The sequence below is a fragment of the Epinephelus fuscoguttatus genome, linkage group LG2 (genome assembly GCF_011397635.1).
Source record: "Epinephelus fuscoguttatus linkage group LG2, E.fuscoguttatus.final_Chr_v1".
NCBI lineage: Eukaryota > Metazoa > Chordata > Actinopteri > Perciformes > Serranidae > Epinephelus > Epinephelus fuscoguttatus.
The window spans coordinates 38,441,573-38,466,898 of NC_064753.1; the positions used below are offsets into that span (position 1 = coordinate 38,441,573).

General features: G+C 38.9%; 1 protein-coding gene across 2 annotated transcripts in view; it reads left to right on the top strand.

The window, feature by feature from the left end:
* The first annotated feature begins 4,973 nt into the window (after positions 1-4,973).
* The window catches only part of map2k5 (mitogen-activated protein kinase kinase 5), a 91,012-nt gene continuing 70,659 nt past the window's right edge, over positions 4,974-25,326 (top strand). For both annotated transcript variants that reach the window (XR_007451222.1, XM_049599558.1), the window contains exons 1-8: positions 4,974-5,416; positions 5,681-5,729; positions 8,875-8,942; positions 15,893-15,962; positions 16,708-16,748; positions 18,305-18,372; positions 18,495-18,543; positions 20,632-20,696. Coding sequence is in view for 1 of the 2 variants with exons in the window: in XM_049599558.1 (XP_049455515.1) it covers positions 5,285-5,416; positions 5,681-5,729; positions 8,875-8,942; positions 15,893-15,962; positions 16,708-16,748; positions 18,305-18,372; positions 18,495-18,543; positions 20,632-20,696 (542 nt within the window). In the remaining variant the exon portion in view is untranslated. The remainder of the gene's footprint in view (positions 5,417-5,680; positions 5,730-8,874; positions 8,943-15,892; positions 15,963-16,707; positions 16,749-18,304; positions 18,373-18,494; positions 18,544-20,631; positions 20,697-25,326) is intronic.

Consider the following 25,326-nt stretch of genomic DNA (forward strand, 5'->3'; position numbering starts at 1 on the left):
AGAGGGCAGTGCTGGTGGAGGCATTAATCAGAGCCCTCGATAGCCCTGGCTTTGTTTTCCCTTTTACTCTCCTGTAACAATTAGGCACAGTAATAATTTCAGGCTTTACATGGAAATCAGTGGGTCTTTAACCCGGCTGTTGGTACAGGCGAAGGAGATTAGATACGTGCAGAGCGGGTCGATGCAATGAACTTCTAACCTTTGTGTGTGTGCAGTATGTGAGTGTGAATGTGTGTTTGAGACTGTTGACAATAGACAGACCAGCAGATAGATAGATAGACAGAGGCGAAAAGCACATTTACTCAAATACGATACTTCAGTACTTGTGATTTTTTACTCCACTACATTCATTTGACAATTTACATGATGAGTTACTTATCATAGTAAGATTTAATATATGATGCATTTTATAACATAAACTACCAATAGAATAGAAGGTAGTTAAAACTCGACAAGCTGCTCATATGTTGACGCATTAATTAAAATAATCATAATTCTTTAATCCATATTAAAAAAAACTCTGATAGGGTTGATCCTGCATCTGCTACTTTTGATACTTTAAAGAGACAGTTCACCCCAAAATCAAAACTCCCCATTTTTCCTCTTACCTGTAGTGCTATTTATCAGTCTAGATTATTTTGGGGTGAGTTTTTTAGTGTTGGAGATATCGACCGTAGAGATTTCTGCCTTCTCTCTAATATAATGGAACTAGATGGCACTCGGCTTGTGGTGCTCGAGACGCCAAAAAAATACATTTGAAAACCTCAACAGCAATGTCTCTTTCCAGAAATCATGACCTGGTTACTCAAGATAATGCACAGACCTTGTTGTGAGCAGTTTTATTGAGGAACTATTTTCTTTCTACGGATTCTGCCGTGGTCCTTTCAGGTGCCTCCTGCTGCTGCTGTTATCATTAGTCATACTTCTACTGTTATTGTACACATATGATTACTGTCACATATGTACACTATCAAATATTAATATATACTTTCAACATATTGTACCACAACAGCCAGAATTATAATTATAATATTATTACTTTCATTAATGTTGTTGTAAGTTATTGTCATTACCGTCTGTCCTGTATCTCTCTCTGTCTCTGTCTCTCTCTTTCTGTCTCATTGTGTCATACGGATTACTGTTAATGTATCATGTTGATCTGTTCTGTACGACATCTATTGCATGTCTGTCCGTCCTGGAAGAGGGATCCCTCCTCAGTTGCTCTTCATGAGGTTTCTACCGTATTTTTTTCCCTGTTAAAAGGGTTTTTGGGGGAGTTTTTCCTTATGCACTGTGAGGGTCCGAAGGACAGAGGGATGTTGTATGCTGTAAAGCCCTGTGAGACAAACTGTGATTTGTGATATTGGGCTTTATAAATAAAACTGATTGATTGATTGATTGATTGATTGATTGGTTGATTCTACAGAGCTAACCACCAACTGTATCACCATGCAAAAAGGAAGTGTGCATCTACTCATAGACGAGAGTGAGATGTAAACATTAATGGCGTCCTCCTCGGCTGAGCTATAACATTAGTTAGCTCAGTGGTGCTAGGTGAGCTAGCAGTAGACGCACACTTCTTTTTGGAGATATTGCTGTTGAGTTTTTTAGATGTTTCTTTCTTTTTTGGTGCTTTCAGCATCACAAACTTTCTGGGGTGAACTGTCCCATAAAAACATGAATGATGATATAACCTCTGAAAGGGGAGAGTTTGCATCTCAAAGATAGCTAGATAGATAGATAGATAGGTGGGTGGGTGGATTGCTTCCATTACCTTTTAAACACAATGTTAACAAACACTAAAGAAGCCAGAGGTGGAGACTTTTGTTTAAGCAGCCAGTGAAATCCAGCTCACTTCAATGGCTGGCACAGCACACATCTCATTGATATTGTATTCAAGTGCCACATGTCCAGCGCTGACCTGAGCCGTGGGGACACAGAACAAGCTTTAACAAGTTCTTATTACACAAAACCCCAGTCAACCCCAGTCAACAGACTTGGGTATCAGCTCTGTGAGCAGAGTGCTGTAAATTAACAGAAAAGGAGACTTCATTTTGCCCAGGGATCAATGTCTTGTTCTTGGAACTGCAATCAGAGCTCTCCGGTGAGCGGGCAGGGAGACTGATGGGGCTCCTCAATCATAAGGCCGTAATCAACAACGTTTTAAGTGCCCCTTTGTTTTACATTCAATTATACACTAATGGTTCATGCCTAGTGGAAACATTTAAATACTAATGCTGTGTTAATGTAGAGTGAAAGAGGTAGAAAACCTCTTTGAATTCTTGAAAAGCCATGGTCATGAGGGCACATACTCCTCTGAACACTCTCTGTTTGTTTAAATGAGTTTCGCTCTGGTGTATTGTTAATACAGCTGAGGAGCCTTGTCAATTTTTCATCTCTACAACTGTTAAGTTTCTGTTAAAGTTATTCATTCAATATTCAAATATTGATTGAATATTTACAATAATGATCCAAGGTCATATATGAAAGGAATATTTACCTATTAGATACCCACCCATTACACCTCCAGAGAGCTATTGTACGCTCAAAATTGTCAAAAAAAGCCCAACACTTAACAAACTTCACATCAATGTCACATAAAGCAAAAGCAGTCCAAGGTGGCAATAATTTCTTTTGATGAAGCACTCAATAATTTAATTTCAGTATGAAAGGTTGACTTGTATGCAAACATAATGTGTCACCCATTGTTGCCTTCATGAACTTTTCTTTACAAAGCTTTTCAGTTTAACTCTTTCTGTCTTTTATAACTAGGACGACATGTTGGTCTTGTCAAGAGTAAATAATGACAACAATGACAAACAAAAATATATTTTAAATATTTTCAATCACATTATACGCACTCCAGTATTCACAACGTAGTCACAGTCCAATGAGTTAAATTAAAGTTATGTTTTGTTTTTTGTTTGTTTCTTTTTTTGCATACTGGTTGTTGGTCAAAGAAGTCAGGTGTAACTGATATGATTAATATAACTGATATGATTGGGACTTGGATCATTTGTCCTTTTGTTGGGGAGGCAGAAGCACAGAGTGTCATTAAGATAATGATTTTACACAGGAAGTTAAAAATATGCTTTAACATTTTATGGAAATATGTGAGTGATATCTTTTAGTGGATTTTAATGCAGGCAGTTCTGCTGGTTAAGTGGGCAGAACCATGAATGAATGACTGAACGGGCCCACCAGGCACAGGCCCAGGGGCCCCTGTGGCTTTCACCTGCAAAATGTCACTCAATCAAGTACAAACCTGTAAGAAACATAAAATGACTACAAAGAAACACAAAATAACTACAAGGAGACACTGATTTTTTGGTTTTTCAGAGCCAGAGGTGACTATATCTGGCCAAGAGGCTGGCACTGTGGAGAAGCGAGGAGTGGATCTGATAAAGAGGCTGAGGACACTATCAGTCACTCAAAGTGGTCTGCTCTCAATTATGCGTAACTTTAATCCTTAATAAAATGTAAATGGGTGAGTTATATAAAACTTCACCCTCTATATAGTTGTCATGAAGGGGGAAATTAGCTAAAGAGACCAAAATGTGTTTGTTTTTTTGTAAACATGTTTATTTCCATAGTAAAGTTGGACATTTCAACATAGGGGGTCTATGGGGACTGACTGGCTTCTGGAGCCGGTCTCAATTGGTCATTCAAGGAAATGCAGTTTTTGAAACTTCCAAATAGGCTTTATTTTGACACCCCAGAGGTTGCTGCCTGCTCACAACAGCTACAAAAAGGGGCAAAACAACCGTAAAGAAACACAAAATGACTACAAAGTGATGCAAAACAACAACAAAAAGAGACTAAACAACTGTAAAATCTGTGCATATTTAAAGTGAAATCCTGAAGGAGTGTAAGACCCAAATTTTGTCACCTGACAACTGTAACAATGGAAATGAATGCTCTTGCAGTTATTGTTCACTTGACAAATATTTGAACTGAGATGTGAATTTTTAAGTTGGTATAGGAAAAGCTCAACGTAACTACTTTACACGCTGCTGGCAGCTTAATAATAATGATGCAGTAGTTGAATGACATTTCATAGTATTAATCTAAATCTGTAAAAGAAACTACATAGTAAAGAATATTGTCAAAGAAATGTAGTGGAATAAAAAGTAGTTATAACATTGCCGTCCGTAAAGTAGGGTTGCAATTGTGAGAAAATTTTCACAGTATGATACAGTAACTGTTTCAGAAAATAATGTGGTTTCATGGTATCACAATATTACAGAATTATTATTATTATTATTATTATTATTATTATCAGTCAGAATTACACTCAAAAGAAATAAAACAGGAGGGTTATTTTTGGTTAAACAAACATTTTATTGCTATATTTGAAACTTTTCTTTAATAATGACATTTTTATTATTTTTAAACAATTATTACAGATACATAATACACAGGTGAACATTACTGTAAGTGAAATTGTAAACTCATAACAGAACAAAACAAACACACCAGCACAAAACCCCCCACAAAAAACAACACACAAAAACCCTGAAGGAGAAATCAATAGATAAAATAAAATAAAATTAAATAAGGTGGAAGGGGGTTATAAAGATGAAACCATTTTTAATGGAAGTGTGTGGAAAAAAATATAGTAGTTATTTGAAAATAACTACAGTGAAGCTGAGACTGTGTTATTTTCTTGCATTTTTTATTTCGTAGATGAACAAATATACAGTACTCGGTTTGATAAGGTCAATTTTAATATCATGGTGTACCTTGAAACCGGTATATCTGCAACCCTTACCATAAAGTAGCAAAAAAATCAAATACTCAAGAAAAGAACAAGTACCTCAAAGATGTATTGGAGTACAGTATTTTACACCACTGGTTATAGCAACTTGTGTCTGATCTCTCACCTGACAGTTAAGTTGCAGTATTGTGAGTGGATACTGGGACGGAGGTCTTTTATTTTGAAATTCCCGGAGCGGATGTTGATTCGGAAACGCTGTTGGAGCAGTTGTGTTTCCCTCAAAACTAGCTTCATAGCTAAATATGTCACATAACTAAACATAAAACTTTGCCTCAGACAGCGGGCGCTCATATATCTACCGCTAAAGCTAAACCTCTCATACGGTTATGACGTGACCGTTAACCGACCCCGCGTTTGTAACGTTTTTAAATCCTCCGCATCACTTGAGAAAAGTGTCTGTACTGAGCAGGATGCTAGCATGTGTCGTTAGCAAACCACTGCAGGAAATTAGCTCGTTAGCTTAGACAGCCAGCCAGGTATTAGTATGAGGCTTCACGCTTCCTCTTTATGCTCATACTCGATTTAAATAAGCCGTGCGAAATGGACACCGAGGCGATAGTGATCCGCATCAAGACGCCGTCAGGGGACATGGACTCGGCCGTTGACTGTCCATCTCTTCTCAACTTCAATGACTTGCTGGTGAGTCTTTAAAATGCTACAGAGCTAGCTAACTGTCACTCTTGTTTCCTCTTTATGTTAGCAGTTAAAAACAGCTGTACAGTGGTACAGTTTGGATGTGACACTTTCAGTTTCTGTGTCTGTGCCAGTTATACACCAAACAGTGAACCCACTCTTACCCTACCTTATATATTAATGTGTGTGGTTGTTGTTTCGAGGTCTGTCTCTCTTCCTTTATATGTACACAGTGTTAAACTGTGTTTTATCATTGTTCCTGTCACACAGGTTGCCATCAGAGATGTGATGCCTGAAGCCACTGTCACAGCATTTGAATGTAAGTGTCTGTGTCATACTTGTATTACCTTATTGCTGAAACAGGAACAACATCAAAAGTTTACAGTACTGTGTAATCTTCTGAGCGACCTGTACTGTGTTTCTGATTGGTAACAGTTTGTACAACAAAACCATAGTCCTGTAATTTACTAACTTTATATCAACTGTCAAAACCCCCCTACTGCTGTATGGGAGCCCTTTGATTATCATATTCATCATAGATTTTGCTCCTAATTAAGGTAATGTGTTCAGATGTACGGTACATGGCTACATCTGGAGAGGGCAGGACAATCTGAATCACTGAAGTGCTATCATTATGAATGAAAATAATATGTATTGTGCTAAGTTTTTAGATTGCTGTATAGCCTAATTTAAAAAAAAAAGAATAGCACCTGACATTTTTTGAATTGTTGTATATCCTGGGCAGCACAGTGGTGCAGTGGTTAGCAATGTTGACTCACAGCAAAAGAGTACCTGCTTTTGAACCCCAGGGTAGGGGAGCCCTTCTGTGTGGGGTTTGCATGTTCTCCCCGTGTCAGTGTGGGTTTTCTCCAGGTACTCCAGCTTCCTCCCACAGTCCAAAGACATGCAGGTTAACTGGTGACTCTAAATTGTCCGTAGGTGTGAATGTGAGTGTGAATGGTTGTCTGTTTCTATGTGTCAGCCCTGTGATAGTCTGGTGACCTGTCCAGGGTGTACCCTGCTTCTCGCCCAATGTCAGCTGGGAGAGGCTCCAGCACACCTGCGACCTCCAACAGGATGATTGGTTACAGAAATGAATGGACAAATGTGTATCCTAATAAACTAGATTAATTTATTTAATTTTTTGGAAGAAGATTTTAAGGAGCATTGATTCTAAACAGTTTGTAGTAATGCTTATGGTCAGTCTTTGTAATTATGTCAACGATAGGGTTGGGTACCGAAAATCTGTACTTTTTGTACTTGGTACCGATTCACGTCGGTACTACCGAGTACCGATTCACTTAATATGAAACGGTGCCAAATTTCGGTACCCGAGGTGGAGGATGACTCGCACCTCAGACTCAGCAACAATGGCGACAAAAACAATGTGCAGACAAAAGTTAACGTGCAGCACTGTTCCTAAATGTTTTCAATAAAATGTTGAAACTGAGAAGTTTAGACTATGGGCCCGAACGATGCATAGTGCGTCCAAATTCACACCCGTTCTTCTCTGTGGATTTTCTCCGCGACTGTGCATCATAGCGAGAAGCCACGCATATCAGCAGAAACAGCAGAATTGTAGCTTTCCGACAAGGCCAAGCACTTGTCGGTAATCCAATGTTTCACCGCGAAAAATTACAATAAAATTATGTATAACAGAGCTTTCATACAGCTTTGCACACACATTACTCTTGGATGGATTACTCGCGAATGCAGGCTCACACAGAAATGCCACGCATATCACATGAAAGCGCAGGACCACACACATCATTGTGCTGTCATCCCATCACGCTCTAAATACAGATCAATTGTCTACAAAATAAAAACTTGACAAATTTCTTTACAATCCATTATACAGATCTGGTTGTCAGTCACTTCATATAGTGAGGAATATCGTATCTTACCACGTCTTAGGCTTGCGTGTGTTTCTCCCTGTCTATCCACATTTGTAGTCCGGCTTTCAAAATGCAAATATCTCCATATTGTCCAGTTGACACTCCATCAGACTTTGTATGACAAGACCTGCCACTTCACCTTTGTGCACCCAGACGACTGCAGCCTAATGCATACTTACAGGGCCGTAGTCACCATATACATTGAGGGGGACACGTGCCCCCCCACCAATGCCCAAAATGTCTCCCCAATATATAACTGAAACTGAAAAACAAATATTATCTTGGAGGACATCATTGCACTTGGTTGACTATTTTTCTATGATCTTAGATGTAAATATTGCATGTTTCTTTCAGATAAAACACATTTTTGACTTGTGAATGAGTCAATGGAATTTCTTGCAATAATGAAAAAATACTGGCAATCATGTCCGCCTGGCACAAACCACATGTTTTGGACAACTATGAAATGACAGAATGTCCCAGCATCATGGTTCTTATATTGCCAGATTCCAGAGAGTCTCCCCTCTTCATATATGGTAGAATATGTCTTTTTCCAACTTGCTATGGTGAGATACATGTAAAAATGTAAGAATTTAGGCACACCGATTTGTTTTTTTTCATTGATATAAAACTTAATATAAAATACAGGCACATAGAAGAACATGAAATGATGGCAAATCTGGTTAGCCCAGATTGTCCTGAAAAAAACAAGATATAGCATGTGTATGTAGCCTTTAGAATGATTGTGATATGAGCTTAAAAGTAAAGGCAGTAAAAATACCCCCAAAAAAGGCCTAGGGTCCATAGGGTTAAAAAGTACCGAAATAAGGTACCGTTTGGTACCGGTACCGAATTCCAGATACTGGAACCGGTACCGTATTGGTTCAATTATGAACGGTACCCAACCCTAGTTAACGAATTGGTGGATATAACTGGTGAGTATACTGTAGTTTGTGCTTGGTGTTTGGATAAATCATTAAATGCTGACAAAAGACACTTTTTGTCATTTCAACCCAGAAATATTAACAGTAAAATACTGTGTACTCATGGCAGAGGTATTTGTGTCTTTGTCTGTCTTGTATATTACATGCTGTGCTGACTGCGTTACTCATAAAACTTTTGCATTGCACGTCATCACAGTTATCAGTTTCTGTCAATTTTTACATTTTGTTTTGAAAATACATGAACCGTCCCCATTAATATACCTAAAATTTCACAAAGGCTTTGTTACTTTTCTCTCATGTTGTTCCTCAAAGTGATGTGAACAGTTTCAGAAGGATTGATGTAAGATGACTTTGCTTTCAAGGTTTTCATGATATGGAGTAAGCTGTATTTGTCAAAGCTCCCAAAGTATTATTAGATGATATAAAATGCAAAATGTAATTAAATTTTGTGTTACAGTTGCTGTAAGTTTATGTTATCTCTTACCTCTAAATCAATTCAGTTTTATGTCAAAAACGCAATGCTCTGCTTTGAGTGCTGCCCATGATGTTGATAACTGTTTATGTTTTATTGTTTAGGTAAAACATTTTGTAATCCAAATTTTAAAATGCTGCTGTGTTTTTTTAGATGAAGACGAGGTGGGGGACAGAATCACTGTAAGAAGTGATGAAGAACTTAAAGCCATGTTGTCATATGTGAGTATATAAATGAATGATTTCACACATCCATTCCACAAATTGCACAACATAATTGTGTGTTTATGTTAATTTTAGGATGTAGCAGTTTTAGCAGGGGGCTGTTTGTTCATCAGCAAGTAGTTCTAATGAAAAATGTACACTTTAAGGTCAAAACGGACTGTCTCAGACAGTGAAAACTGATACAGTTCCAGCACAGACAGTATGAGGAAAATTAGGTATTTGGAACACTGAAGTTTGTAAACACGTTCTTGTAGAATCCCAAAATACAAGTATAAACCTAAAGATTAACATCATAAGTAGGGCTGTACTTAACAATTATTTTCACTGTTGATTATTTGCTGATTATTTTCTCGATTAATCAAGTCGTTTTTTGGTCTAAAAAATGTCAATCTGTGTTTCCCAAGGCAGAATGTGATGTCCTCAAATGTCTTGTTTTGTCACAACCCAAAGATGATAAGTTAACTGTGACAGAGAGGTAAAGAAACCAGAAAATATTTACATTTAAGAAGCTGGAATTAGAGAATTTTTACTTCTTCTTTTTTTTTTTTTAAACCGATTAATTGATTATCAAATAGGTTGTCTTTGTAGTTCTAATAATAGGTCCCTTTTAAGGTATAAAAACAATCCACAAAGAGAAAAACTTGAAAATCTTTTATAGTTAAGTATGTTTTTGTTGCAGTGGTACAGGGTTCCTGTCATGGTCACCAAAACCTTATATAGTGGTGTTTAAAGGGTTCAAGATGGTCAGATTGCCTATCAGATACTGTATCTTTTTAAAAAGGCAACAGTGAAGAAAACACTTGATATATTGTGGTGTTGGAGGCGCCACTGGTCTGATGCTGATGCTGATGAATAGACAGGATTGACAGTTTTTGACTTCCTGCTTCCACCTCTACACTGATGTTGTTTATCTGCAATTTAGTAACCTGTGAAAAATTTTGTAACCATATAGCCTCATCCAGTTGAGTTTAACCTCAGGTAAAAAAAATTGTTTATTGGTAGTTTCAAGCAACACACATACACTCAGCCCCATGAATGTACACACTTCCTCTACACATCCAGCTCCCCCACCTAGTTCTGTACATTTTCATATTCCACCATATTTACTGTTCATGCCACGGACAGTAAGAGTAATGGCGTGTAATGGGTTTCTCTACGAGGTACACTGAAAGCTAAATGAACTGTCAATTTTTATTATTTATTATTCAGTACTTAAAGTTTTGCCTCATTAAAGAGCGAGGCCCCCTGGGCTGCAGAATTGTTCAAAATCTACTTTCATCTGTGGATGTCTTTTACCCCCCATCAGCTCACAATGATGCTGCTGGAGCCACAGGCACAATTTACACTCCTTGTTTTTTGTCCATTTTTATCATGCATTCACTTGTGGTTGCTTTTTAATCATTAAGTAGCATAGGGTAGCAGGGTGATTAAGCAAAAAGAGACAGCTGTTGTGCCGATGAGCGTTTTGGAAACAGGGATGGAAAAAGTATTGACCTCAGCCAGCTTTTTTATTCTCAACTCAGCCTTTTTTTGGGGTTCTTTTGCAATTTTATCCTGTTTGAATTGGTGACGCTTTCAAGGAAATCACAGTATTGATGTACCAATAAGGTTTAAGGAATTTTCTGTCCTGTGGTTCTGGTATCACCACCACCATTTTGTGTATTGTATGCCAAAATTGCAACTCAATATTACCTTATCTATCTATTATATTTATATGGGGATGATACTGGATATCGTCTTAGATTTTGGATATTTTAATATTGTGTTGTCTCTTCCTGGTATAAAAGGCTGCATTACAGTGAAGTGATGTAATTTTCTGAAAATATCAGACTGTTCCAGCTTTTCTATTATTTGTCTTTCCCCACTTAGTCATTATATCCACATTACTGGGGATTTTTTTAATCTTATTGTGTAAATATTGTGTAAAAACACTGATAGTCAATGCTACAATATCTTTAAAATATCTTTACAATATCAATATTTAGGTATTTGGTCAAAAATGTTGTGATATTTGATTTTCTTCATATCGTCCAGCCCTATTTAGAAGTACAGTTATGCTGCTGCAGTGGATTTTGATAGTGCAGTGCTACTTTTTTGTTCTTTGAGGACATGCGTGGAGGCATAATTCAAGATAATTTTGAAAGAAGAGACCATGGCACTCTAATTCTTAAACTAACTGGATGCATGATCAACCAATTTGGGCTGCACAAAATACAAAAACATTGTATAGCGATTGTTTTTTTTTTTTTTTTTTTTTGATACTGCATTTGCAGTATGAGTCATGATTTTAGTGGGAATGGTAATTTTATGTTTTCTAAAAAATATATATATAAAAAAGATGAGGATGTGATTTTTGGCTGGGGTCTTTACCCAACAAGCATGTTCCCTTACATCTGAAACAATGTTGGAAATTAAAATCTAAAACCAGCCACTCAGTAGATTACCATTGTATTTTGGGGTGGTAAATGAAGCAAATCCAGCAGCCACTTGCATATTTTACCAGCATTTGGCTGGTGCCCCACACTGGTCTCAAATATGATTTGTAGGCTGGGTTATCTCCATAGCACCACAATATAGACCGAGCACATTTAAGTCTCACCCCCACTGGACAGGAAAACAATTCATTCTGTTGACTTTGTAGCTAGAGAACATAAAATCCCTAGAAAGCTGCTGCGTGGTGAGATGCACCACCAACATGGTAAAGAAAGCATAACTTAAGTTTTTACAAACTGCCAAACCACAAAAACTGAGCTTTTAAGCAATATGAGGCATCAGCAGGAATATATAGGAAACTGGGGGAGCCTGACCTTCAATAAATGAGGAGGTTGAAGCGAACTAAGCTATGTGTAGCCTGCTTTTGATCTTTGTTAGATTAAATGATGATCGTACCTGATGATTCGATCAAATAGTTGTAAATATCAAAGTTTTTCACTTTCACAAGTTCACTGGGATCATTTCTCCAAGATAAACAAGGTAAGGAGAAGGGAAACTGAAATAGACTCACAATATGGAGTTTGTCAATGTAATGTTCTCTCTCTGGTAGACAAATGATACTAACATAATCTGTTGACGCTCAGAAATCCAATGTTTTAGCTACCTACAGGCATTTTCTCTGCTTTTCAGCCCTTGGTTGTACACTGTGGCGCCGGTAATTTTCTCCTCCAGTGGGTGTGGTTTTCAGAGTATGATGCATTGCGCTTTGTCTTTATACTTCATTTATACTGATACAGTATGTTGTGACATATTTTACCTTTATCAAAAAATTGCAGAATCTGTGATTCTGATATTGCCCTTGTTCATTCTGCAATTTCGATAATATTTCGATTAACTGCACAGCCCTACAACCAATTGCCGGTATACCTGTGTATTTCTGTAGAGAAGCAGAGGCAATACAATTACAACAACTTCAAGCTACAATTGGGACCATTGTTGTTCATGGTAGTCAATTTTTAACTAGATTTTTATATGAAAATATCACTGAACTTAATCTTTATTATGTTAACCTGTAACTATATATTTTGTACATTTATGTAGTACAACAAGCAACAATAAACATATAGTACTATTTCTTTTTGTAATGTTAAAGGGCAGCTTATTGTCCCAACAGTTATTAGTTCTTTATTCAGATGATGCAACATGTCTTAACAGCATATTAATTTACGACCCTGACCTGCAGCACAAGTATTTAGTATCCACAGCACTGCACTGCTTCGTCCACAGATTTCAAAAGCCACAATGAATTTTTGGCAAACAAATCCAAGAGCACCGTAATAGCTTTCTACTCCTCGTGGGACAGGCAAGTGCACAAAAAGCTGCTGATCACCTGGAAAATACTGAGCTCACTAAAATATCATTTACACTAACCGAGTACTTTAAATGTCTTATGCAAGGGTTATACGTTTCAGCAGTCATTTGCATTTGTATTCAGAGGATTTTTTTTATGTTGTCGTTGTTTGCTGTGGTTGCCATTTGGCCTCCGTAGAGACCTCAGTGGATTTTTGCCTCAGTGTTGTTAATTCCAGGTGAGCAGACAGCCATTATGTGAAATTAATAGGAATTAAGGAAAACCAGCATGTTAGGTGAAAGGTGGGATAATTCATTAGAGTCTCTCATGGTTGCATTTCTGTGTGTGTGTGTGTATGTTTGTGATAATTAATTGATATATTTATACCCAGACTTTTAAACATACAGTCACCACACAGTGCTTTTTACAATATCCAAGATCCTTGCTTTAACATTGCCTTGTGGAAAAAAAAATTATGCTCCTCGTTGCTGAGCAAAATTAATGCTCAAATTCAGCACTTAATTAACATCAGTCTGCAGAGGGCATTTATTGTGAGAAGTATCCCCCATCACTGAGAACATTGATTGCTACATGCTCCTGTGAGACCCACAAGTCTTCCAGGCATCTCTAATCATTGTTCGACACCTTGAAAGACAGACGCCCCTGTTCAAAGTTAAAGACTGGCCTGTGTCAGGTGCTAAAAAAAACATGTGACCTCATCCATTCCTCGCTCAGCTCCCCCTGGAGGCAGTGGCTCTAATTCCACCATTCTTACTCCCATTTTCCCCTTAGCCTGCTAATGATGATGAGACCCACTCTCTGCTCCCGCTCTCCCACTTGTCCCTTAAGGCTGAGCGATGGTATTTGGGATCGGACACTGTTTAGTTATTGGCCAACAATGGAGAATGTCTTTTAATAACACACATACTACAGATTAGGTGGTAATTGCAGCCTTAATCAATAAGCTAGCTGAGCGGAAAATTAAAGGTACGTGAAGCCCGACCCCCCCCAACACACCCTCAACACACACAACATGTTTTTTGGTATTAGGCCCATTGTTCAGATGTGGCCTAGTGAAAACGCTGGAGGGCGAAAGCAGAGGGCTAGGAGCGAGGAGGGATCTGACAGTGATAAATAGGCCTTTTAATAACAGCTGTGCCACTTGGGTAGCCATTCTGATCCATTCCCATCCAAGCCGGTCCCATCGTCCTCCCTCCGTCCCGTCCTCCCCCACAATGAGAGAGCAAATTTACATATCACAGTGATGACTTGGTAGTTTATACTGGATTGTAACTGAAACACAATGAACACATGTATGTGTGGGCTACGTAAAGACATCTTCTAAAGTGTCTAACTGTGTCTTTGTTAAGTCTTGCTGTTAATTTTTGTTGGTTTGAAGCCTCAAAGAGGAGGGGATATAAACAAAACACACATTATGCACACACACACGCTCACAGTTTAACAGATGGTTTGGTTAACTGAAACATCAATTATTGCATTGCCTTGGCAAGCGGCTGCAAGGCTCCAGAGCGTGTGTGTGTGTGCACGTGTTAGTCCTGTAGGATATGAGTGTTTGGTGAGCTGTTGACCTGGAGGAGAAAAGGGTTAATGCTACACTCCTTCAGAACAAGCCCACAGGGCATTGGTCCTCATCGGCAACAGATTTCAGCACAGCATGCTCACATTTTTGGGAACACTGTGGATTAATTCTGACGTCATTTAGATAAACAATTTTCTGTGTGGAATACTCTAAAATCAGTGTAGCACATACGCAAATTGCAAATTTACTAAGGCTTTTCTTCATTTGTTTTTTCTTTTAAGTGAAGTAAGTCATTATCCAAACAAAGTATATTTAAAGAGGACCTATTGTGCTCAACTTTCAGTTCCATACTTGTGTCTAAGGATTGTACTAGAAAATGTTAAATAGGCTTAAATGTTCCAAAAAAAAAAAAAAATACTGGCAATCAGTGATAATTTAACTTAATCAATATGGGCAAGATGAACAGAAACAGAATTGAAGAAGAATTCACCCACTGTCTGAAATGCTCTGTTTTAGCGCCAGTCTCCTTAAACGTTAGCATGTAGCTAGCATGTAGTTTTTCATAATCTCCTTGTAAATTCAATACTTTTTTCTTTTATTTGTTTGTGTTTTATCTGTGTAATTTGTAACTGTGTTTTGTACTTGCTGCTGCCTATCTTGGCCAGGTCTCCCTTGAAAAAGAGATTGTTAAGAGACTGTTGGAAACAAAGTATTCACAACAGTAGGAAGCCTGAAGTTTTTGCTCACAGGGATTACTTCTATACACGCTTACTTCATTATTTGAAACCTTGGCCAAGTCAAATATGAACATCCATCATTGTAAAGCTATATAGAAGGGTGCTTTCACACCTGCCCAGTTTGGTTCGGTTCAGTCCAACTCAAGTTCGTTTGCCACTTAAGTGCGGTTCATTTTGGCAGGTGTGAACACAGCAGTCACACTCAGGTGTGCACCAAAACAACCAGACCAAGACCTTCTTGAAGAGGTGGTCTCAGTCTGGTTACAAACAAACTCTGGTACAGTTCGTTTGTGGTGAGAATGTGTTCGAACCTCGATTAAAACTACCTGCAGTCACATGACACACTGTTTGGGTTAAACATGAGCATGTTACAGCCCTGGAGGATTATTAATGTGCACCTCCTCCTGTACTGCCTTAATACGCACATTCAGCACATCCAGTGCATCAAAACATTGTTTTCTGGTTGGAGCCGCGCCTCGTTTTCAAACTGTATGGTTTGACTAAAATGAACAATGACAGCAATATAGTCCACGATGAGCAGCGCTAAAATCAACCTGCGTAGTTGTCCCTCCATTGTGACATTAGAAAGTGTCACATTTATCTTGCAAGTGTACTCTTCTTCAACGTTTTGTTTACTTCCTGGATTTTTCCCACATGGAAATTCATTTTTTGTAAATGCTGCCGTGAGAACACGAACCAACTCTAGACAATTGTACAATTTTGTAACAAAATAATTCTCTGATTCAAACCAAAGCAAGGCAACTCTAGGTCTGAAAGCACCCTGAGACAGAAAATACAAAAAAGCACAATATGTCCCCTGTAAGTTCCTCTATATATAATAATCACTATTGTTCTCAACTGTTTATGACTTTGTTTTCCCCTTTAGTACTTCAACACAATGAATGAACAACGCATGAATGGACTGCTGCCGGACCCTCTACAGATTTTTCCACGAGGTACATAGTGACATGTTACAGTTTATCATAGACTGGTAATGCTGAAAGGCTCAATACGTCTTTGTAATTAAAGTGTTGACAATTAATCACAAGCAAAAATTTAAATATATAAAAATATTCACACTTTCCTAGTTGGAAACTATTAAACCAAAATTTGGGTAAGTCACTTGCTCCCATTTTCATTTTGTTTGAACACAGGGCGTTTGGTGGCTCGCAGTAACAATGCAGCCTCTGGAAAACATTAAAATTCAGTGGCTCATTGTGTTTCGTGTTGACAGTCAGTTATAAATCTACATTTCTTTTGCTCCAAGGACATTGAAACTGCAAGCTTGTGTTCAGGCTAAGCCTCGCCCAAATCTCTGGCATTATGCAGTTTCTTACAAAACTGGTTTTGACTACTTTTTATATTCATACATTTTCTATATCTTCATATAGTTTTCTCTGCACCCAAAGTCATACATAATCACTAACAGGCCCCAAGGGCAAAGTTTATAGTCTCCCTCTCTTTTTACTCTGTATCTGCCTCTTTCTATCCTTCTCCTTTCTCTTACTCTGTTTTTCCTTCCTACATACCAGCAGCTGTCTCAAGAGCCCAACATCTCAATCACTCTCTTGTCTACAACTAATTTCAGAGTAACCCTCATTTCATTTCACATTTTTTTCCTTACAAAGAACTGATTCCTTTTCAGCACATTTGTAAATGGCCCAGTGATGTGTTCTACAATCTAGTCAATTACTGTTTCAGCCGGCAAGACTCCAGGGATCCGGAACATACATGGCCTGAAGGTACCTATCTCAATAATTGTTTCAGCTGCCTTACACAGAGAACACGGGGAGGGGAGGGAGGGAAGTTGAGGCAAATGGATTGGTAACGCTGTGTTCCACTTATTGAAATGTCAATTGAAGTCAAGGCTCTCCTTTTCTTTCACTCATTCTCTTGCTCCCCTTGTCCATGTTTATGTATGGGGATGGCTGGCTGTGGCTGCAGCGGGGCTTCATCTCTCTCTTCTTCTCTTATCTTCTTACATTCTTGGGTCTTAGTCATTTGAAAGCAGGGCGTTATGCTGAATCCTTGATCCCCCTCCAGAGTATTATGATCTCTCATTCCATATGATAAGAAGAACATCAGCACCGGTTAGAGCAAAAGCTAAGTCAATAGGAAGATGTCATTGTTCAACCATGAAATTGTCATTACAAGCCCCCCTCTGCCATTTACAAATGGCCTTCCACAGACCTTCCCATTTTATGTTGGGCATATGTTGCTATTGAAACCCATTGCTAATTACCATGGGTTAAATGACTTGACACCTCCTCCATCTCTCCAGATGATCCATATTATATCTATCTCTATTTCAACAATAATATCAGCCCTCCCTTTCCAAACACTGAAAGTGCTTTATTTAAAGTATCCTCTGAGGAGCTTTGGTTACAACCACTGAACGGTGTCAGTTTTTTTTAAGGTCAAGGGTCCTTGTTTTGATAAGATGATGTTTTCCAAAAACCTTAAGTCCTCTGGTAATCTTTCCCCTCTTTTCTCCTGTTTTAATATAAAAGTAATTGGCTGAGGGGAGTCTTGTGTGCTGTTTAAATTAGGTCTTCCTGGGCACTAATTAAAGAGAGAATCCCTGTGCTTTACTGGACCCAACACACCGGCCTTTTGACCTCAATTAAAGGAGTTATTTTTAGTGCACCCTTTTCTTGTCTCTTCTTTTGTGTACAATATCTGGGTTGAGTACAGACGTCTTTGGAGTAAACATAGATGCAGATGAAAAGAACAGGAGCAATAACCCCAGTGAGGCATGACATTTTTAATGTCTTAACGTGCTTCATAACCACAACATCCGCGGTTTCGATTCCAGCCAGGGGATCTTTGTTGCATGTTATACCCATCTCTCTTTCCATTTCCAGTCTGCCTCCACACGCTACATCTGTCCAATAAAGGCAAAAATGTCCCCCCAAAAACAAACTACTTTATTTTCCTGCAGTCCTTGCCAAAATCTGGTTTATCCGTCTCACGTCCTTCAGTTTTAAGCTGTACTTTCATGCAAATATATTTTTGGCTCTCCTCTCCTCCCTTTTCCCCTTCTGCTGCCTGTTATCCTTTCCCCTCCTCTATGTGGACACCTCTTTCTTTCTTCCTCTCCTGCCTCCCTTCTCTCCTACGAAAGCCAATTAACCTCCAGGCTGAACTGAGAGCTTGTGTTTTGTTCTTGTTCATTAGGGGGTCTGGCCATATGTCTGTCTGTCTGCCTGTCTTTTGGCCTTGACCACTAAGTGTGTGTCTGTGTGTGTTTGTGTGTGTGTTTTTTCACATTGTTGTGTATGTGCTTGCACACCTTCAGGTTAATACAAGACCTAACCCAGGCAATGACTGCACCCATGTTGTCCCAGACTCCATGGCCAACAACAGGTGAGCTTTGCCGGGGCATGAGGAGCATGTTACACTGCCTGGAATAAACTTCAGTGGGTTGATAGATGAGTAGAAAGATGTCTGTGGTACTTGCGTCATCTGTGTTGTGTTCCTTCCTTCAGCTTAAAAAAATCATCTGCTGAGCTGAAGAGGATCCTGACAAATGGGCAGGTGAGCCTGTGTTTTGGGTTTAAGTAGAATTTGACCGCTGTTATCTCGCTGCTCATGCTCTCACACCTAGTTTCCACTGACTACAAGCACATTCTTGCTAGTGGTAGTTGGCACTTCCATTGATTTTCTGTGATGCCAACTTTGGGCATGTTATACAGCTTGTATATCTGGTTATCATCTCTTCACTGTGCTACAGTGGGAGCAGGAAGTCTGTGGGTTCGTAGGATTAAGCCTGCTACGGTTACACCTCTCTTTCTCTTTTATAAAACACACTCTTTCTCATACACACACACACACACACACACACACACACACACACAGAGTTGCTAGCGTGTCAGGGAGACAATTAAGGTAGCGGCCTCTCAGGTTTCTCCTGTAACACAGTGAACTAATAGAGCTGTTCTCTCCCCTCTCCTCCATCCCTTCATCAATCTCTTCTCATTCTCTTCACCTCTCTCTTCTCACCCTGTTATCAAACCAATTAGATGGACTGGGGGGGACATGAGTCGTGTACTCACATGCTTACATGTGTGTTGTGATGCGTGCATCTTTGTGTCTGTACAAAATACAAATTGGAGGCCCCACATTTATATCATATCAATATCAATCATTGAGCGCCACACACACAAACTGTTAATACACATGTTGAATGAAGTGCTCCAATGCAGCATGGACTGGGGACGTAGATAATTATTCACTGGACATTGTAAACTCTGGGCATTTGGGATCTAAATATAAACAATGATTTTCCCCTCTGGACTATTTTGCTTGTTTTGTGTACATTGAGGGACTTTCAGGACACTAGCATTTTGCAATTGTATAGGCTATTTCTTGTTACATCAATAGCACTTACAAAATATTGTAAATTAAATGGCTTAAAGTTTTATGACATAGTTCTCAATATGTTTATGTAAATGTTTGTTTTTTTACTGTTTTCATTTTGGTATTAGCAGAAGATATTCATAGCATCTGTTAAAGGTCCAGTGTGTAGGATTTAGGGGCACCTACTGGTTGAAATGGTATATAACATTCATAACTATGTTTTCATTAGTTTATAATCACCTAAAAATAAGAATTGTTGTGTTTTAGTTACCTTAGAATAAGCCATTTATATCTGCTTAAGGAGCCGCTCCTCTTCCAAGGAGTCCGCCATATTGTTCTACAGTAGCCCAGAATGGACAAATTGAACACAGGCTCTAGATAGGACCATTAGTGTTTTTGTGTTTTCGCGTCGGCCACTGTAGTTCTCTGACACGTGGGAGAAGTTTCGGTTTTGCAGTGTTATTGCTAGATGCCACTAAATCCAACACACTGGACCGTAGAATACAGAAATTCTCACTCTAAAACTCGAGACCAGAACAAACACTACAAAAAAATGTTTAAATATTTTTTTCTGAAATGAATGTATGACTAAAGTCTATAATGTAACTGCTGAACTTGAGGAGCCAGGAGTTCATAATTATCCACACAGTATCATCAGACAGGCAGTGTATTACCCGTCTCCACCATTTAGGAATTTCACACACAGAATGCTGTCTCTCTTATTTGAGATATATTCACATGAACTCTAATTAAATCATAACCACAACATTATTTCAGCGCTCTGTTAAAATTCCACAGATGTACAGGAAAGGTTTGACTGGTAATTTCAAAATGGGCGAGAGGAGGAAACTTTTTCCCAGACTAGCCATGTCTGTGTGGACTGTATTAAATTCCTTCAACACTTTTTCCTTTTCTTTTTTATCAATGATAAGTGGAACAATGACTGCAAACAAATCATCATTTAACTCCACATCAGTTACTCCCCCACTCACCCAAGCACAATGTCCTTTTATAAATTGGACAGCAAATGTTGTATTGATCTCCTCTTCTCCTCCGTCCGCCCCTCTGCTTTCTCTCCTTATGCTGCTGAACTTGAAGTGACCTGAATGCCTGTCTTGTTTATAGCCTCCAGTGACCATGTTGTCCCCCTCTTTCTTTCACTCTCCTTCTCTCACCTGTGTAGTTAGTTACACATAACATCCACTGGTTGCATGTCTTCTCGTGTTATAACATCTCAGTACCATTATTGTATACCTGTGTCTGCAGATAAATGCCCAAGATATCCACTATCAAGAGCAGCTTGGCCATGGAAACGGAGGCACAGTCTACAAGTAAGTGTTCTTAGGCTCTCACATTGAGGCTCTACCATTACAAGCCCATGACACAATAATGAATTGTGACACTGAGGCGATACCTGCTGAAGCAAGTGAGATGGTCTGAATGATGTATTCAGTGGTGTTAAAGCCTCTATACAGTGCAGATACGGAGGAGGAATGTCTCAGCTAGTGCCCAGTTTAAGACTGATGCTTGTGATACGATTCTTGGCTTTTCATATTTTATTTTTTTTTCAGCTCAGTTTTTATGACAAACGCATCACTCTGTAGGGTTCTGTGAATGGTTCTCCATTGTTCACCACCCTTCCTCTGTTCCTCCCTTCAACCCATTTATCTCAGTGTTTTGTGTGACATCTATCAGGCTGGTTTGTGTCTTTACTTTCATTTATTTATTCTGGTTTGAAGGTTGCAAACATATATGATATCGATTTGAGGCTGTAAGGTATGACAGCAATTGACTTAATCCCTCTGTAGTTCAGCACATTACCTGCCACGATGGGAGAGCTCCATCCTCCCTGGCTAGACAAATGTATTACCGCCCTGCTAACATTATGACAAGCTTGGCATTTGTGTTGCTGCCTCTATCCTTCTTTTCCCCACCTCGTGTGTCCTCACTCCCATCAATCCTTAGCTATTGAGCTGTTTTATTGAGATTGAAGTATTGATCACTGCTCAGACTAACCTTGACTTGACAGAGTGGTCTGCTTTACACAGTCCCCAGCAAAACCAGTAAATGTCCCATCTGGCAAATACACAAAAGTGTCCTTTTTTTATTTTCACCCTTTTCTTTCCAACCACCTTTTTCTGTTTTATGACTTTGAGATAGTTTCATTAAGAGCCAATCTATCATAGTTGTAGGAGAGTAAGATTGCTGATCAGTTTGGCACCAAAAATGGTTACACTGCAGTGGGGAAGGCCAATATTGCAAGCCCAACAACTTCTCAGTCAATTTAGTCAAGGAAAAAAATCCATATGCTTTGGTGCTGAAATTTTTATGGTTGGAAGGAGAAGATAAAGAAAAAATACAGATTAAAAAAAACAGCCTGGTTGTTTATACCATGTTGATGCTATAGATTGTTTTATGTCATGCCTATTTTAATTAAGATAAATCTCATTTAGTAATTAGACGGGCTCAAACACGCTTTTCAACAGTGGCACAGTGAGCATGTCCCTAAATATATATGCTGTTTCCCAAATTCATACTACACACTAATTCTCAAACTGTAGAAGTGACAAAATATACTCAAAACAGTCAGTATGCTACTGAAAACACTGATTTTTGAGTGATCTGTTGATGGATACTATAGATCATTATCATGGTCATAGCTGAAACAACTTTTGTGGGTGGCTGGTTCTGCTCTCTGGACCTTGGTATTACAAATTTATAAATAAAAATGATGATATTGTTTTATTCAGCTACTACCAGTCTTTTATAATATCATACATTTATATGCATCTACATTTTGAAAATTAGAAATCTGAGATAAAAGTCATATCGTTTAAGGTTCTGCATTCGACATTCAGTGCATTAATATAGCAGCAAACCACTACTTTCTGTGTAAAGATTAGTGGTATAACAGTTCACAAAATCCATGACAGTGGTGTCATGGTTCGGAACATTTTCAATACAGCAAAAGAGTTGCGATGTCTGAGAAATTTCCTTGATCTTTAAAATTCTAAATGTATGAAAACTAACATAATTTGGATTTTTGTTTCATTGTACAAAGCAGGAATTATGGTCTGTCCTAAATATGCTTGTTAAAGTCTGGGTAAAGTAAAATCAGCGATTTCTTTCTAGTAAATACTTGATGAAAACCTGAAAAGACTGGGAACCGTGTAGTGCTGAATTGTGGAGTTTGTCCATTCAACTTTTTCGCCATTTCTGTGTCCTATTATTAAAAATACGTTACAAACAAACATCAGAACGCATAGTATCAGTGTTGTTTCTTTTGCCCGCTGTGTGTCGGCAGCGAGTTTGCCACATCCCATGAGCTTTCTGAGCTCTTTCAGTCTAATAAATACACAAATAAGCATCTCTGTCAAATGTCACAATCATATAAACACAACCTAAACAGCTGTCACTGTCGTACCTTTCAGTCTTTCTGGCTGAACCAGACCGCCAGCAGTTACTGCTCACTGCTGTGGAAGTGTGCTTTGTGCTAATGTTAGCTGCTGTCAGCTACTGAGCAAGAGGCTACAGCCACACGGCAGCTCTTGTTCCCTGGTTTGGAGACTGTGTGTGCTGCTGGCTTAGCTGCTAACAAGAGTGTGGCCGTGCAGCGGCTCATGCTTCAGCTTGGGGGTCATGTATGTTACTGTACTACTGGGTTGGCTGCTGAGTAGACTCTGTAGTAGTGCAGTGGCTCTTTGTTTGGCTCAGTGTGTTTTTATCCACCACTCTCTCTTGTCACCACCCTCATAATTCACAGCGAAACCAAAGTGGCTTCAAACACCACACCTGTAGGTTATCTAAGGATCTCCTATTTCTGGTCTGGCAATAGCGTCATTAACCATACTGCAACGAGCTAGCTTAGTGTAGCATGCCTCTGTGTGTGTCTGCTTTGAGTAGAATGACAGCGTGTTGCCTGTTTCGTCATGTGGGCCGCCTCTTTGAGCACTGTGGCACTGAGAACGTTATATTTCACACAGTTTAACCTGTATATTTTATTTTCCAAATGTAATAAGACAGTTCAGCATATCATTCAGTTCGTAATGCGTACTGGACCGAGCTTATACCAAACGGTTCAATACAAATATGTGTATCGTCACACCCCTAGTAAAGATACGGTGGAGTAATGGCATCCTGAGCAGAGAATTAAGTCAGGCTACTTCTGTGTGTTGTAATCTGAGCTTCTCTGTGGTTTGTTAAAGTAAATGCTACATCATGTGTGTACCCAGCTGGCTAGTTCATTGCTGTCGCTCTGCACTGGGCTCACACATTGGTTACTGCTGATATCGGGATGGCATCATGGTGTAAGCGTAGTGTCCACCCTCCGGTACTTCCTTGTTAACACAATTAGCTCTGTCAGCAGTGTTGCTGATGTGAAGTGCCGTTAAAGGAGTTAGCACTGTTAGCTGCTAGCAGCCGACTCAGCACCACCATTTTGAGAACAACTAATTCGCTATGAATTTCACTTAGAGCCTTTTTAATAACAATTTTTGGATCATTGCAACATTATGAACGCTACATCTGCATAATGTATTTAATATATGAGAGCTTCTCTTCCAACGATGTCTTCTGGACAGAGAACAGATGTTAGTCCAGTTTAGGAGCTACTTTATGCGCTCCTTTATCCTTCCAGAATTGTCCCATTTGAGGTCAACATTTCTGCACCTTGCTGAGGACAGCTAGGGTGATGGCCTTTCCTTCTATGTCCAAATGATTTATCAGAAACTTCAAGGGTGTCTGTAAGTCATTATCCAAGCCTCTCATAAGCCCACACTTTACAACTAGGCTTTTGCTTCCCACACTACCCCAGGTACATCCTTCCTGGCCTGCTGTTCCCTCTCTGCTGAGTCAGCATTAGCTTTGAAAGCTCTGACTCTATATACCCAATCTCCATCATGACTTGGAGAGGTTGGCTCAAAGATTAAAGCTAAAACCATACTGAATAGATAGAGCAGTGTCACCTATCAACTGCTAATACAGCAACATAGTTACTGTAATTGTAGATCACCACTAAGATCTGCCCTAGCTAGCCTGTGCTCTGTCCAAATCACAGAAACAACTGCACTTAATGCAGAACCATTCTTGACCATATGTTTGTGCACAACCTGGACTTTGCAGGCCTGACTAATGTTTATAAGGTTCTTAAAGAACATCTTCAGTAATCACATTTTGTTCTGAAAAATAAATAAACGTAGTCTGTTAGTCTTTGCGTCTTTTAAACAGAAAAGGCGTGGTATAAGTAGTATAAGCTAGCGTTCTTGACCCATCTGCCTCTGTATAACTAGACTGGTCATTAGAGCCAGAGGAAACTCAAAATTGTGAATTTGTAATAAAATTGGTGTTAATTGTGTTTGTGGCCTTGACATCAGCTCATAGAATTTTTTGTTAAAACTGTTAATTGCTTCCTTGTTTGTTAAATTTTAATTATTTCTTGTCACAGTCAATATTTACTGCCGCTGTTCCCTTGGCGTCACCTTTAATGTGTTAATGACAGGTTGTTTGTCAGGTAGTTCAAGAATGGTGACGTGCTGACCTCTGAGTAGTGTTGTATTCAGTTTTGCAGGATTTTTCAATTTAACAAGTCCAATGAACCTGTAACAACTTAGATAAAGCTCTCTCTTATTGTCTCTGTAAATATCTCTTTACAAATATGTCATGCCAAAGTAAATTATCTTATTTGAAGAGAAAATCAGTGACACAGTACGTACATCAAAATAATTATCCAGTCTGTCTTCACAAAAGCTGTATCATCTGGGGATTTTCTTGAGGGTCTGGACAGGAAGCTAAGATTATCCAATTAGGTGCACAAAGAAAAGAAAATATAAAGAGTTTAGGTTGAAAGGATCACTGTAATCTGCTGTCCATTTCAATCACTATCTGTGTTTTGTTTGTGTGCAGAGACAAAGGGGCAGTGCATTACCATTGGTTAGTCTAATTCTCTCCGACTTATTTAAACGT